Consider the following 16,312-nt stretch of genomic DNA (forward strand, 5'->3'; position numbering starts at 1 on the left):
GTGACCTGTTTTCTGAGCTATTTTACTTTCACTTTCCATCCATCAGAACAGACATACCTCAGTCATTGTATAAATTCCTATGAGGTATGGTATCCTCATTAAATCTTCATCATTGTTTAACACAGCACTCTACAAGGTCATGCAAGATATGATAGATCTCTCCCATAGAGAAACATATGTACTAGCAATATGGCAGATTCTAAAGCACAGACACTACTTTTAGTCTGGAGTAGGTTGGAATGGTATCCTCATTAAATCTTCATCATTGTTTAGTATAGCACTCTACAAGGTCATGCAAGTTATAATGGATCTTTGTATCTTTCCCACAGAGAAACATATGTACCAGAAATACGGCAGATTCTAAAGCACAGACGCTACTTCAAGTCTGGGGAGTAGGTTGGAATGGTATCCTCATTAAATCTTCATCATTGTTGAACCTTGCATTGAACAAGGTCATGCTAAATAAATAATGGCTCTCTCCCATAGAGAAACAAAGGGGTAGATTCTAAAACATTGTCTATACTTCAAGGTTGGAATGGTGTCTTCATTATATTCTCGTCATTGCATTACTGAAAAATGTATGTAAAATGTTCCTTCCTATAGACAGGAACATACTTAATGAAAGATTGTAAAACAATGAGAAATTGGGCTGGACTGAACTGGTATCACTGGTATTTTTTAACATAATATTGAATAGTGTCATATTTATATAAAATATGACTTTTTCATATGGAGAAGAATACACAGCTTAACTGCTAATAATTTGACGATCCTGTCTATACGTAAATGTCAATGATATATGTACACTTATTCTTTCAAGTTATTAATTGAGTGTATTTGAAAATTACAGTATCTTTTGCCATGTTGAAAAAATGAAATCAACACTTCATACCTCAGAAGTGCTTTTCTGGTGAAAAATTGCATTAGAAATGGACAAACTTGTTAAGCTTTTTTAATTAAGTCTATTCATATTTTACAATATTCCTCCATTTGATCAGCTACGAGGTTAGATTTAGGTTACTTTAATACTTCATCAATAAATTGTCATTTTTTATGTCAGAAGGATGTAAAAGTCCAAACCTGGTTTCCCTGTTTTTATTTTACAATATGCCTTTTTTAAATCAGATACCTGGGGTAGAAGAAGAGGTTAGCTTTAGGTTATTTTCATACTTCATCAATAAGCTTACATGTGTCTTACTTTGAAGTTTTATGTCAGAAGAAGTGGTTATGATAAACTCTGACATCTTAGTCATATTTCTAGTTTAAAGTTATATTTAATAGTTGAGGCATCTAGATAAATTGGTTATTGATTATTAAGGCATGTTAACATGTCCTTCACAGATAACAACCCCCTCTTGTGAGGAGCCATATATTTCAGATTGCTGTCATTAAGGTTTCCTGCTTTTAAAGGATTCTTAATTGGTTCAACAATAATAAAACCAAGGATGGTTCCAGAAAAAAAAAGTGAGAACAATTGTAACATTTGGACATCATAGTATTATATATAAAAATAAAAAGATGTGGTATGATTGCCAATGAGACAACTTTCCACACGGGACCAAATGACAAAGAAATAAACAACTATAGGTCACCGTATGGCCTTCAACAATGAGCAAAACCCATACTTCATAGTCAGCTATAAAAGGCCCGGAAATGACAAATGTAAAACAATTCAAATGAGAAAACTAACGTTCAAATTTATGTACAAAATTATGTTTATTTGTAGGCTTAGATTGGAAGACTATAATAGTTTGGTTATTATGTTAGGAGTGTCATCCAGTTTCTTATAACAGAATGATAAATCTGGAACAGTTACAAATTGAATGTTCGGCTCTATAGATAGGTCAATTGTCAAGCTAAGTCATGTGACAATTTTTCTATAAATAACTTTCAAAATATAGAAGATATAAAAATAAGGAGATGTTGTATGATTGCCAATGAGACAACTCTCCACCAGAGATCAAATGACATAGAAGTTGACAACTGTAAGTCACTTAACAGTACAGCCTTTAACAATGAGCAAAACCCATACTGCATAGTATTAGCTTTAAAAGGCCTCAAAATGGCAAAGAGACTGCAATATGATAACTGTATGTATAAAGTTACTTATTCCGATTTTGGGTATTTTACATTTTTTTTTTCCATTAAGTCAAGAAGGGTTCAAAGCAATTTTTAGAACATGACAAAGGCAAAATTGAGTCAATTATCTAATAAAAAATTGAAATATTGTAGCCTTTATTATCAAAATGAACACTGAAAATGTTGATAAAATGTCAATAAAAAATTTCCAGTTATGATGCCCCATTACTCCAACTGAAAGTTTTTTGATAACTGAGTCTGTCGCATGTAGATTACACCAGTTACCAGTCAAAATACATATTGTTTTCGAAACCAAATGTAGATCACGCAGCTCAATGTAGTCATGAATCATAAAGACGATTCTTTACTGATATTTGTGTTCCAACTTAGTGCACTATTATGAACAGCGACAACATAATGCTTTGGTTTATAAGTTAATCACAAACTAATCAAATCAAGGTAGGTATGGGCTTCCAGCATACTTCAAAGACATTTTCTGGAAACACTTCCCAGTTAAATAGGCCTAATTAGCTCATTACGTAAGACCCAAACGGGCTGCATGCTATTTTTTTCAGAGCACTTAAATTTCATTTAGATTATTAGAATGACTTGATTAATGAAAACTAGATGTAAATAATCTATTTTGTATCACATCAAATAACTATCTCATCTTAAAACATCTGTATCATAACTATAGTCTGTTTCTTGTATTGATATGCATTTTTCGTGCACATGTAACATGTTTTTGACTGCTTGTTTAAGGAGCTGATCCAGAGAAAAAGAATTGGGGGGATGGGGTTGGTCCCATGATGCTGTAAAATTTGATTTATGCAGGCCTCCCCTTATTTTGTAATAGCCATCCATCCTCCCTAACCCCCTTCCCTTTTTGAAAGTCCTTTTTTGCCACATAAGTTATTGTAGCATAATAAGCAATTTTTTATTCTTTTCATTTGTGATGTGATGTCAATCAATAGACACTCATAACAGACATGTTTTTCTGTATGTAGTGTGTCCATTATTTACTTACTGATATCTATTGTCTGACAATCTTTGTGATGTGATGTCAATCAATAGACACTCATAACAGACATGTTTTTCTGTATGTAGTGTGTCCATTATTTACTTACTGATATCTATTGTCTGACAATCTTTGTGATGTGATGTCAATCAATAGACACTCATAACAGACATGTTTTCCTGTATGTAGTGTGTCCATTATTTACTTACTGATATCTATTGTCTGACAATCTTTGTGATGTGATGTCAATCAATAGACACTCATAACAGACATGTTTTTCTGTATGTAGTGTGTCCATTATTTACTTACTGATATCTATTGTCTGACAATCCTTGTGATGTGATGTCAATCAATAGACACTCATAACAGACATGTTTTTCTGTATGTAGTGTGTCCATTATTTACTTACTGATATCTATTGTCTGACAATCTTTGTGATGTGATGTCAATCAATAGACACTCATAACAGACATGTTTTTCTGTATGTAGTGTGTCCATTATTTACTTACTGATATCTATTGTCTGACAATCTTTGTGATGTGATGTCAATCAATAGACACTCATAACAGACATGTTTTTCTGTATGTAGTGTGTCCATTATTTACTTACTGATATCTATTGTCTGACAATCTTTGTGATGTGATGTCAATCAATAGACACTCATAACAGACATGTTTTTCTGTATGTAGTGTGTCCATTATTTACTTACTGATATCTATTGTCTGACAATCTTTGTGATGTGATGTCAATCAATAGACACTCATAACAGACATGTTTTTCTGTATGTAGTGTGTCCATTATTTACTTACTGATATCTATTGTCTGACAATCTTTGTGATGTGATGTCAATCAATAGACACTCATAACAGACATGTTTTTCTGTATGTAGTGTGTCCATTATTTACTTACTGATATCTATTGTCTGACAATCTTTGTGATGTGATGTCAATCAATAGACACTCATAACAGACATGTTTTCCTGTTTGTAGTTTGTCCATTATTTACTTACTGATATCTATTGTCTGACAATCCTTGTGATGTGATGTGATGTCAATCAATAGACACTCATAACAGACATGTTTTCCTGTATGTAGTGTGTCCATTATTTACTTACTGATATCTATTGTCTGACAATCTTTGTGATGTGATGTCAATCAATAGACACTCATAACAGACATGTTTTTCTGTATGTAGTGTGTCCATTATTTACTTACTGATATCTATTGTCTGACAATCCTTGTGATGTGATGTCAATCAATAGACACTCATAACAGACATGTTTTTCTGTATGTAGTGTGTCCATTATTTACTTACTGATATCTATTGTCTGACAATCTTTGTGATGTGATGTCAATCAATAGACACTCATAACAGACATGTTTTTCTGTATGTAGTGTGTCCATTATTTACTTACTGATATCTATTGTCTGACAATCTTTGTGATGTGATGTCAATCAATAGACACTCATAACAGACATGTTTTCCTGTATGTAGTGTGTCCATTATTTACTTACTGATATCTATTGTCTGACAATTATTGTGATGTATTATAAAAACTACAAAATATGCTGAAGACAGCCTTTATCAATAAAAGACACATTCTTAGCTATAAATGTGTAAAATCTTCCACATTTTTGTTACATAATTTTACAATGAGACATTATACAATATGTTTCTCCATCTGTTGACATGGTTATATATATATAAGATACAAACTTGCATTCTTCCATATTGTCAAGATTTACAAGCTAATATTTACAATAATAAAATCAGGGTTGTGAAAAACCCAGTGGACATTCAGAATAGGGCCATTACATAGATTTTTGACCTAAAATACCAACCATTTATCTATTATTTATATCTTCTGGAGCCACTTTATTTGATTCTAGGCATTAAAATAGTTGCTTTTTCCAATATTTTTTGAAAACATTGAATTATATTGTATTATCTGAAAAATTAAGTTAATGTCTAGCTGTATTTATAATTACATTCATTTCTTGTTCATTCTTAAAGGAACTTTTTCCTTGAAAACTTTTCATACAAAACATATACAAAAAATATAAATTGATTCATTATTGCTAGCTTTATATCCAGTGGCAAATATGTCATGCATACCAAGACCAATGCAAAGGAAGCATAAATAAATAAATAAACAGTTTCATTTTAGTAAAATACAAGCATTTGAAAAGAATCAGGTTTGTTTTATGGCCCCACAACAAAGTTGTCGGGCCATATAATTTTACCCTTATCCATCATTCCACAACGAACAGTTATACAGACTTTTTTCTAAACGCCTTCACATATTGAGCTGATTTTTAGTATGAGAGTCTACTATGATGAGTTACAGATCGAGTTTATGTTTGGTTGCGCTCTGCTGATTTTTGCCGAAACAACGAGCTTTTGAACATTTTATGAAAATAACAGTTATACTGACTTTTTTTCTAAAGGTCTTCACACATTGAGCTGATTTTTAGTATGTGAGTCAAAAATGATGAGTTACATATAGAGTTTGAATTTGGTTCTCCTCCATTGATTTTTGCTGAAATTATGGGCTTTGGACTTTGAAAATGTCATGAAAATAATAAATTACAGTTATTAAGACTTTCATTCTCAATTTCCACTCCTAAAAGTGGCTTCAAGCTTTTTTTGCAAGTGGGGCCATTTGTGTCGTTCCAACACATCTAATTTGTGTAAAGTATGAAGACAGTATTGACCTTGACTTACATTAGTAGGTTTCTGTCTCAGACATACACATCACCTTCATGTCCTATTTATAAGTGTTGAGGAAGGAGTTATGTACATTTGATATATAAATTACATAGAAATTGCATTGTAGACATCTAAAGTCTACATAATCATGAAGGATTTTTTATGAAATTCATATCAAAGGTTTATTTCAGCAAGGACTTGGATTAGTTCTATCATCAGCCCTTGATCAACAATTTTTGCAAGAGTTATATCCCTTGGAAATAATATTTTTTGCAATCTTGCATCTTCATTTCTTGTAGGATGTTTATGTAAAAATTTAAAAGAACCAAAGAAAAAAATATGGGAGTCATTGCCCATGGACACATAAACTTATATATATCCAAAAGAACCAAAGAAAAATATATGGGAGTATAATTGCCCATGGACAGATAAACTTATATGCATCTATGGAGGACATGAAAATCATACCACATTTTATTTTATATGTATAAAAACTTGCATAAGTACTAATTGCTGCTTTAAAGTAAAGAGGAATGTACATGCGGTGTGAACATAAAACTAGTTAAGTGCATAATAAAGCACAGCCAATGAATTGTTTCCCACTTCAAAAGAGAGACAACTTTCAAATAAATTGCACATTAATTGTAAAGGATCCCATATTGCAGTTACCATCATTGTAAGGGTTACAGATTCTTAGTCATTAACTTTACCTATAAGCACTTATATAAAAGATTCAAAATTAATTGCAAAAGAAAATCATGCCCTCTGTCTTCTTAATTTTTGCACTGACTGAAAAAAAAACCGAAAGTGAATATTATAAAAAGAAATAAAAAGGAATTTAACAAGAGTTAGATGTTTGATGTTTGATGTTGTTATCTACAAATTGTCTCTTACACATATTGAGTCAGTCTTGTCAGTAATAGAGACATCAAACAGTAAATTATAAGTTAAGCTGTGTTACATAAATATTAATTACCTTACATAATGGTACCTTGGTAGAATCTCATAATCATTAGCAGTTAAAGTACCCAACACATAAGACCATGGTAATTATATCATTAACAAAATATAACGAAAAAGTGTTGAACTTAATTTTAAGAACCAAAAACTTAATCACAAATGCAAGATCCTATGAATTATATAATGATGTTTTAAGCATGTTGTATGAATAATATAAAAGATGGGCAAAAGATACCAAAGGGACATTCAAGCTCAAAGTCGAAAATAAACTCAGACAACGCCATGGCAAAAAAGAAAAAAAAAGACAAACAACTGTACACAAAAGAAAACAGACAAAACTAAAGACTGAGCAACATGAACCCCACCAAAAACCAGGGGTGATGTCAGGTGCTCGGATAGGGTAAGCAGATCCTACTCCACATTGTGGCACCCATAGAGTTGCTCATGTAAGTAAAAAGCCAGTGATAAGTCTAATTTGGTAGGTCACATTAGGGGGAGAGTAGGACGGGATTGTGTTATGACGATTGTCGTAACATAGTGATAAACTGATTTACATAAGTGTGTTGAAAATTGTAGCTTTTGTATCTTACATATTGTCAAATTCCTGCTCCACTAGGTTGTGTCCCTCTACTTTTCTCTGAGATTTGCAAAATTAGGGAAACTTATTTTACTCAATTTTAATGTTTGATAATAATCATGTGCAGTCATGCCAATAGAAATAGGCTCTAAATCAGCTAACTTTCAATTCCAATTACCTCTTTTCCTTTTGCATTGCATTCTTGTCCATCACAATTGTAAAAGGAGTATGATTTTACATTTTATTAACAGAGAAATAATATTGATTGCTCCAATGAGAAATAGACTATAGATTCCATACCTGCCTAATGCCAATGCATGGCCTCCTTCCATCTCTTGTCACTCTTGTGTTTGTATACCTTACTCTCACTTTCATCTCACTTTGAACATCTGGAGAGAAAACTGTGCATCAAGCCAATAAGAAATAGACTATAGATCCCATACTGTCACAGAGCATGCTAAAGATTTATAGTACATCAGAGAATTTGTTCTATTGACAGTCATATTCATCATTTTTCTGTTGTACAATATGTAGATTTATGTTCTGATGGAGTTGGAATGAAAGAAGAAATAAGTGTGTCGTCATGGTGAATGTTTGTGTTTTGACAATGTCATTATATAAGAAACAATAGTACGGGAAACTATATGATGTTTTATGGAGGATATTATTTTGTCTTTGCTTGGAGGTCTATAACAGGTTAGTTTCTTTTCTACAGCTCACTGAAAATATCTTTTATGCAACATATGTTTTAATGAAATATTTTTGTATTCAATAAAAACTTTATATATATATAAGTACGTCTAAACAAGTGACAACTCTACGACAGATCAATTCATTGATCACCAGTCAAGGTGATACAGGGCTGAAAACACATATTATATTCATAATTACTCTAAATATCTGCACAACAATATATATTGTCAAATGTACAAGTGTAATTCAATTTCTTTTCATTAATTTGAGCAATGGAAAAAATATATCTTCCCCACAAAATGAATAAGAAACAATTTGAAGGATAAATTGAATATCTACTTCTATGACAATTTTTTCCATTTGCCAAGAATAATTTCCAGTTCTCTTTCAGTTATAGTGAGTCAAAAAAGGAAAGAAAAAATAACCAAATTTGTAAAATCTAGTACCTCAGGCAATTGTCAGATCAGATATAATTTTTTAATTTTTTTTTTATTTCTACTTTAATGGACTTCAGATCTGATTGATAATTATTTCTATCTTAATTTGCTTACAATTGACTCAGTTGACTGTTTTGACAATGATCATTCAGCATGTTCTGATTTAAAATTTGGTAACTTTTAACAAAAAATCTAAATACTTAAAAATTATGTAACTTTTTATATAGATCTCTTATGTCCTTGATATATCCATCTACCATTGATTTTGAAAAAAAACAATACAAGTGCTCCTCATGACTTACATAATCCATAAGAAATCGGATTTGTGTGTTTTTAGTCATATCAATGTTAACATATTTCTGTGTACTTATATTTTCTGGTTCATCAAAGTCAGCTGTCTAAACACTGGTTCAAACCAATCTTTCTTATTGTATAATATAACACAAAATATTGACAATCTATACATGATTGACTTAGTTCCTTGTCTCTCAGATGATTCAAAGCATCGGAAAAGTTTGTTGTAGTGCGTTCTCATTGTTCCAATGAGAGTTCCGATTATAAATAGCTTTGATGACTTGGGCTTAGAAAATAAAAAGTTGCAAAAAATCGGTAAATCTTTATAATTCTAACCGTGACTGTTTTAAATACCGGTATCTTGCAGTGCCATGCTATTGTTATTATAGCAGTTTACTGTATACTTATTGAAGATCTTCAATACGTTTTGAAGTATTGAATTTTTCTTAAAGTTTTAAAGCAACACATGGATTAAAATGATCTTACTGGTATGTACTTTACACATAGAGATCAATTCATTTCTCCATTAACTGCTACAAAGGCATTTATACAGTTATATGATATGTTTCCCTTTGTGATTTTGTTATCTTTTATACCAGTATAATTAAAAAGTGGGTTTTCAACTCAGAGAATAAAAAGTGTGGTGGGGGGTTGAGATCTTAACCTGACACATTTTCATGTACCTGGAGTCGGTTTCACAAAAAAAACTTACAACTAAGATCGTAGGTATACTGAATTGTTCATGACTTACGATCAATCTTAGTCGTAAGTTTTTTAGACGAGAAAACGAATTTACAGCAGGAAAAGATCTTTGAAAAAAATTTGAAATGATTTGTGTCAAAATTTTTTTCGGGTAGGCTGCTTTTTAGGTGGGTAGGTTCAGGCAACATCAAACAATTTTAAATTTCATTTTCTGTCTAGTAGAGAACTCTTTTGTTCTAGAGTCGGCCAATATTGAGTGCATTTTTTAACCAAGCTTTAAAGAACTTAACTCATCATACATTTGTACTTTGGTTACTTTGATTGAAGTTACGACCAGTACTTTCTCATTTCCAACATGTTGCTACAGCTTGAATAGCTATAAAGGACATACTTAGTCAAATTCATAGAAATGTTTGTTATTATTATTGAATAAATGATGTATATAAGCTGTAAGGTGATAAAGGTGACTACAATTTAATTAGGGGTCATATAGGGCAGACTTTGAAGGGTCTCTATGGGAAGTCCAAGTCATGGAAAAGTCTCAAAAATATGTTCCCAGTAGGTTGTTAATGAATTCATTTCCTCACATTGGCTTTGCACAGCTTGTTTTAAAATGATGACATATATTTTCTGAAAAATCACAAGAGATCTCTGTTTCTTATGATTCTGCAAATTGCTTAAAGTATTGACAGTGGATTCATTATAATTTTTTATGGGTGCTATTGCAGATGATTTGGAGGAATTTTTTGTGTTATGGTGAACTACAAATTTCTATATTAAACAGAATGACAAGCTTCCTTCAATCTGACTTGCAGAATTTGTGAAAACCATGAAAATCAAGTATCCTCCAAAATGCACATGTTCCTCAATCCACCAAAGTATACCTACTATAAAAAATGAATCCACTCACAGTTCCCATTATGAAGTTTCCTCAGTTTCAGTCAACAAAATCATCAGTATAATTGCATGTGACCTTTAAACTTATTGTTTATTTAATAAGTATTTATACTGATGAATTTATAGTCTGAAGGTGACATTTGTCAAATTGCATTCAAATACAGCTGAACTGAAAGCCCCTAGCATTCATCCTCTTCTTATAAGGTGAAATGGCCATTGACTTCTCCTCATTATTGTAGTTTTCAAGCTGTGTTATCCATCTATTGTTATGTTGAATTGACAGATTAAATTATAAATATCAGATATACATATAGTGAATATATTAATGCATCAAAGTGGCAGATGAAAAGAAAAGTACATTTTCTTTATGTCTATACAAAACTGAACCTGGCATGGAAAGTTCACAGTTAACGGTCAGAATGGCATGTACCAATCTGCTGTCTTGCATTTGTGGACTGGAGTATTTTCTATCATTTAAATGACAGACAAAAAGGGAAAGTACATCTAAAACTGATGCATGCATCTAACAATTTGGCAAGTAGCAAGCTGTTATAATAAATCATATAAATCTTGTCAGACTGGAATTGAAGAATGAAAATTACAAAAAATTCTATGTACTGTAACCAGAGTGCATGATTTTCATTACAAAATCACATGGTCTCCCCTGGGACCTCTGTGTTACAAGGCAGCACTCTAACCGACTGAGCTAAAGAAGTACTTCCCTAGCACAACCGCTTAGGGCTGGCTAAGTATCTACTACATATACTAAGGGAAGCAATCCCGTCACAGTACATACTCTTTGTATGAAAATTCTGTCAGAGGAGGATTTAATGTATTTTGATTTATTTCCATTTAGGTGTAAAGTTTGTTAGCTTAAGTTTGCAGTATTAAGACAATTCAGTCTCTCATTTGAACTGGATTGGATCAAATTTATACTGTAAATACATACTGAATCATTGGCAAATAAACATTTACATCAGAACCAAAGACCAGGTTTTACAGTATGACTTTACAAAACATACAAATAAGTACAATATATATCCTTCCTATGTTTGAATAAGAAAGATTAGACAACAAATTGTTGGGTTGTAATTGGTTTATGTAAAGTTGTACTGTGTGACACCGCGAAGTAAGAAAAGGTTATAATATGCTTTATGTTACATTAAAAAGAATGTCAAACACTGAGAATTTAATACTGGGCTCTAAAAAAGATCAGATGCTTGTAAATTTGAACTCATATTTCTGATCAGTGTTTGTTAATGTCATCTAGCTTTAAACTTTTAAAAGAATCTTCTCTGAAATCACTGGGCCTTTTGTAGCCTTTTGTAGCCAAACTAATCGTATCGTATCATATTTAGTGTTCCTTCTCAAGCAAAATTAATATCATGCTTGTTTGCCTTGCATTCTTTTCACATTATTTTCTTTATTAAGATATACTGTAAATTCAGAAATTATTGAGAGGTTTTTATTAATGCGAATAATGCGACTTAGGTGCATATCGCAATAATAATTAAGAACTGGCATTATGATATCTGATACATATTTGTCTATGCGGTTTTTCATTGAATCGCAATAATTAATCTCGCATTTTTGTCCATTCTTCAAAAATCGCAATAATAAATGCACGCAATAATTTCTGAATTTACAGTATTCTGTTCTAAAGATACTCAGGCTTACAATTTCTAATATTTTTGGATAAGAAGTAGATTCTAAAATGAAAGCATGGACTTTTTCTTTACCAGTATCATTTGTTGTTTTACCTCTTGTAGAGCCTTAAAGATCTCTGGGATTAATATGATATTGGCTGTGTAATACAGGTGAATTAATTGATATTTGTTTAGTGTATACAGGTTAATTAGCAATGACATATAATATACTCTCTATAATTAGTACAAGGTGACCTGGGTTGTATTTTCGTCAGCGTAAGTAAGATTTGTTGTTATAACAGATATAAGTCAAACAAGAAGTTTTTTCTGCGGTATTTATTGTTTATATAATAATTGCCAGAGTTATAAGACGATTAACATAGCATAACGAAAAATGTAAATATGAATATATTTTGGATATAAAGTGAGAATGAACAGAGGGTCAATGCCAGAAATACACCATGTATAAAAATACCATTGAGAATATTGGCCACTAATGTACTCAAGGTTACATTGAAATAAAATCAAAATTTTGGTGTCTTGATAAAAGCAATACACTCAAAAATGACAGTGTATTTAAGAGTTTTTAGGATTGTGCCCCTTCACTCCCCTCCCCAACCCCAAAACATGAAATTGTGGATCCCATCCTGAATCCATAAACAGAGGGGTTACAAAAATATTTCTTAATACTTAAAATTATAAGTGACTTTCCAAAAAACATTTTAAACAAAATAAATCCTTGATGTCATTGTAATTCCTTATGGTTTATATATATATATATATATATTCTTAGAAATAATAGCAAAATTGAATCAGGTTGACATCTTTTATTGTCAAATTCCAGATAAATTGATCATCTTCATAATCTTGCATATATCAGTTTGAAATAAAGAGAGCACTTTTAATGTAAGTTTAATTATGTGTGGGAGTTAATCAGGAAGAGATTTATCAGATTAAACAGATTATCAGATTATACAGATTATCAGATGTGACTATCAACCATCTGGAATTGTACACACCTTGGTTGATAGATCAAAACTTTCCTGGGCGTAACTAATAGCAGTTAGATTGTAGGATATTCAGAAACAATCTCCCTGAAGTATATTGATTAAATTATTTTTAGCTCAGAAGTCAGTGCTTCAGTACTGATATGATTTATAACATACTTTTCTTAAATTTCCTGATGAAAAATTTGTTATTAAGTAACTAAGGTTCCAACTCTCTCGGTGATAGTTGAACTAAGTATTGGAATTTGGCTTTTCTTTCTAGGTTTCTTTTGCTCATAAATGGATAGTTCCTAAAGTTTCTACATATTTATACATTCTTGTCTCTCTAATGTTTGGGTTGGAGTGTTTCTGAGGCTACCCTTAACAAATTCTTTGTTTGATGTTGCCTACCCATGCCTTGTAGGGTTGGGTTGTAACTAAGGTAGGTAGGGATTATTTTATTTTGGCCAACAACATAAGTTAAATGTTTTAGACAAGAAAACGACGTTAGAGCAAGAATAAAACTTTAAAAAAGAAAATTTGAAATGATTTGTGTCATAAAAGTTTTCAAGTAGGCTGCTTTTTAGGTGAGCTAAGGTATACAACATCAAATAATGTTAATTTTATTTTTGGCCTGACGAAGGTAAATCCAGAAAAGTGCTTTGGATGCACAAAATTGATAATTAGTGTTATTTTCAATTTAAAGGAATTGGATTAATTTTTCATGTTTTTTTAAAACGCTTGATTTTTTTTTTTGTCAACAATTTGTTATAGTCAGTGCTGTAATTGTACCAGCATGCTGTTGATGGTTCTATGGAGAAACTAAGTAATATCATGGTCAGTTGTGTTTGTATAATGTTGTAGGATTGCTTATTTTTATTGTGAAATATCCTGTTCACTTTAAGTTAACAAATTGTGACAGTAGGCTTGATTATGCCCTGGCTATGTTTATTCTTCAAATGACATGAATGATGAAATTTTGAATAAAGGTAAAAAATAACAGACACGAAGCTCAGAACCCCATTAGGTGGATCCAAAGGTTTGTTTTTTAAGCATTAAAACACAAAACAAGTTGAATTCCGCCCCAATTTCTAACTCCCACAAACTTCTGATCACAATCACAGAGGTTGTTGAGTAGATTATGATAGTTCTGCATTAATTCAAACGTTTCTAGTATATCTGTATTATCTAAAGTGTGATGTAAAAACATTTCAGATCTCTGTAAAGATTATCTAATACTAATCTATTCACAGCTCATCATAACTGGTATTTCAATTATTGAAGAATATTCAGATTCTATTTTTTGTTATCTGTGTGAAAAGAATGTTTTACCATTATTGAAAGTTTTGTAGTTCATCCTAAATTATCACAAGCTATTTTGTATTTTATCAGAATTCCACTCTGTAACTCTTACAATCGTGGATATCAAACCAGTGAAAGCTGTCTCTAATGCTACTTTGATGCAAAAATGAAAATACAAAAAAGTATTCAACTACACAAATTTCCATTCTTTTGATTTGAGAGCTTTTACAGATGTTTTGTTATCAATTTTTTTACACTTACCTTGTTTACTAAATTCTGGAGTGTAAAAGAATGGCTTAGATGTTTCATAAATTAAATTTCTTTGAAAGTTAGTTTGTCTCTGTTGACAGTGATGATTTTTCAACTCTGTATACTTCCCTAACATACCATCTTTTCAAACAGAAAATGGTATTTGATAAATCTTGGTGTAACTTAAGCTACCAGTATATCCATTGTAGTATTTTGAATTTATAATCATTGGAAAAGTTGTGAAATGTACAATCACAATGCTCTGCAAGTTCTCTGTGATATTGAATAAGATGATGTTTTCTCAATAGTAACTTATTGTTTACTGACTCTAGTAATTGTGACATTAGGTTACGTTTTTAAGCAGTATTTTGTGTTACAGGGTAAATTGAGAATGTCTAGGAGGAGACGAGAAGAATCATTAAAACGTGTCACATTTACAAACTGTGACTCTGACTCGTCAACGGATTCCAGTATAGAATATGAGGTATACATGCATGATTTGAAATTGTGCATGCGTTTCAAAAATTCCTGGCCTACCCAATGAAAAATTTAACATTGATTCGAAGTAACTGTTTTAATGCTGCATGCTTTACAATGCTGTTAAATGCTAAATAGAAGTTAGTTGAATATTAAGAAGGTTTATTTAGTCTGTGTATTGAAATGTTTATAAAAATGGAAAGTTAACAATCAGAAGATTTGACAAAGTTGCCAATAAAAGGTGATTTAGAGTCTCCTAATATGATGATGATGATGATCATGGATGGCTGCTTCAATGTCCAGCGGCAAATTAATATGCATATTCAGGACGAGAACATGTTAATGTTATATCAATATTAACCCTCCTAATTTGTATAAGAAAGGATATTTTTAATATCGTGTTCTGATAAGACCAAAGTACCATGAAATAGGAATAAAAAATATGTATCAAGCTATTTGCTACAAAGTCTTCTGTGATGAACTTGGAATAATCTTGACTGCTGGACTTGAAAATACTGACCTTCACATTGATTTTTTAAAACTTGTTTAGATCAAAACTCAACTTTTACAACCACAGTATTTCTTTAATTTTACTACTATTTTAAACAATTAGATATAAATAGAAACTTGTAAATTTTGCTGCATTTCTTAAAAATAAAAATAAACACTTAAAATAATTCTTGTACTAAAATTTACTAGTTACCCTGTGATCCTGGCATTTTGATAAATAACAAATAAAGAAGCCATGTAATAATTTGATATTTACTACATTATACAAATACATATAGTAGTAAATTTCTACCTCCATATGGTGCACATAGGAATGTTGCACACATTAATGTATAAATATTGTCAATTACAAACCTTGTTAACTTTGGACAAAGGTTTCAAGTTAGTATAATCTATCTTTCCCTGCATGTGGAAGGATTTCCATACTAAACTCAGACTTCTTGTCGCCAATGCAGTTGTCGTTACAGTATGTTACATGCATGTCAAAATTGAATAACTATTGAATATTGTGTAATTATTTGGTTAAATATGTAGAGTCTGAATGTTGGCTGTTGCTCTTTTTGAGGACATTCAGTGACTAATATCTACTGAGTGAGTGAGTCAAACCTGTATGTCAAGGTCAACCTTTAGACCAGAGAAAACTGACCTTATGTTAGAGAGGTGACCTTTGAATTGAGGAACTCAGGTTGAAAGTGCATATATATAAAGTCTGGATGTTGGTTATTGATCTGAATTCCCATATGACAAGGTCAAGCTGGGAACCAGAGAAAACAAAA

General features: G+C 31.4%; 1 protein-coding gene across 3 annotated transcripts in view; it reads left to right on the top strand.

The window, feature by feature from the left end:
* LOC127717649 (uncharacterized) overlaps positions 1–16,312 on the top strand; it is a 144,631-nt gene that overhangs the window by 45,291 nt on the left and 83,028 nt on the right. For 2 of the 3 annotated variants that reach the window (XM_052223379.1, XM_052223381.1), the window contains exons 1-2: positions 7,717–8,039; positions 14,929–15,033. The exons of the other annotated variant lie outside the window; for it this stretch is intronic. In XM_052223379.1, coding sequence (XP_052079339.1) covers positions 14,941–15,033 — 93 coding nt within the window. In that variant the 5' untranslated portion in view covers positions 7,717–8,039; positions 14,929–14,940. Of the gene's footprint in view, positions 1–7,716; positions 8,040–14,928; positions 15,034–16,312 lie in introns of those variants that run through there. 3 annotated transcript variants of the gene reach the window in all.

The sequence above is a fragment of the Mytilus californianus genome, unplaced genomic scaffold (assembly GCF_021869535.1).
Source record: "Mytilus californianus isolate M0D057914Y unplaced genomic scaffold, xbMytCali1.0.p SCAF_10, whole genome shotgun sequence".
Classification (NCBI taxonomy): Eukaryota; Metazoa; Mollusca; class Bivalvia; order Mytilida; family Mytilidae; genus Mytilus; species Mytilus californianus.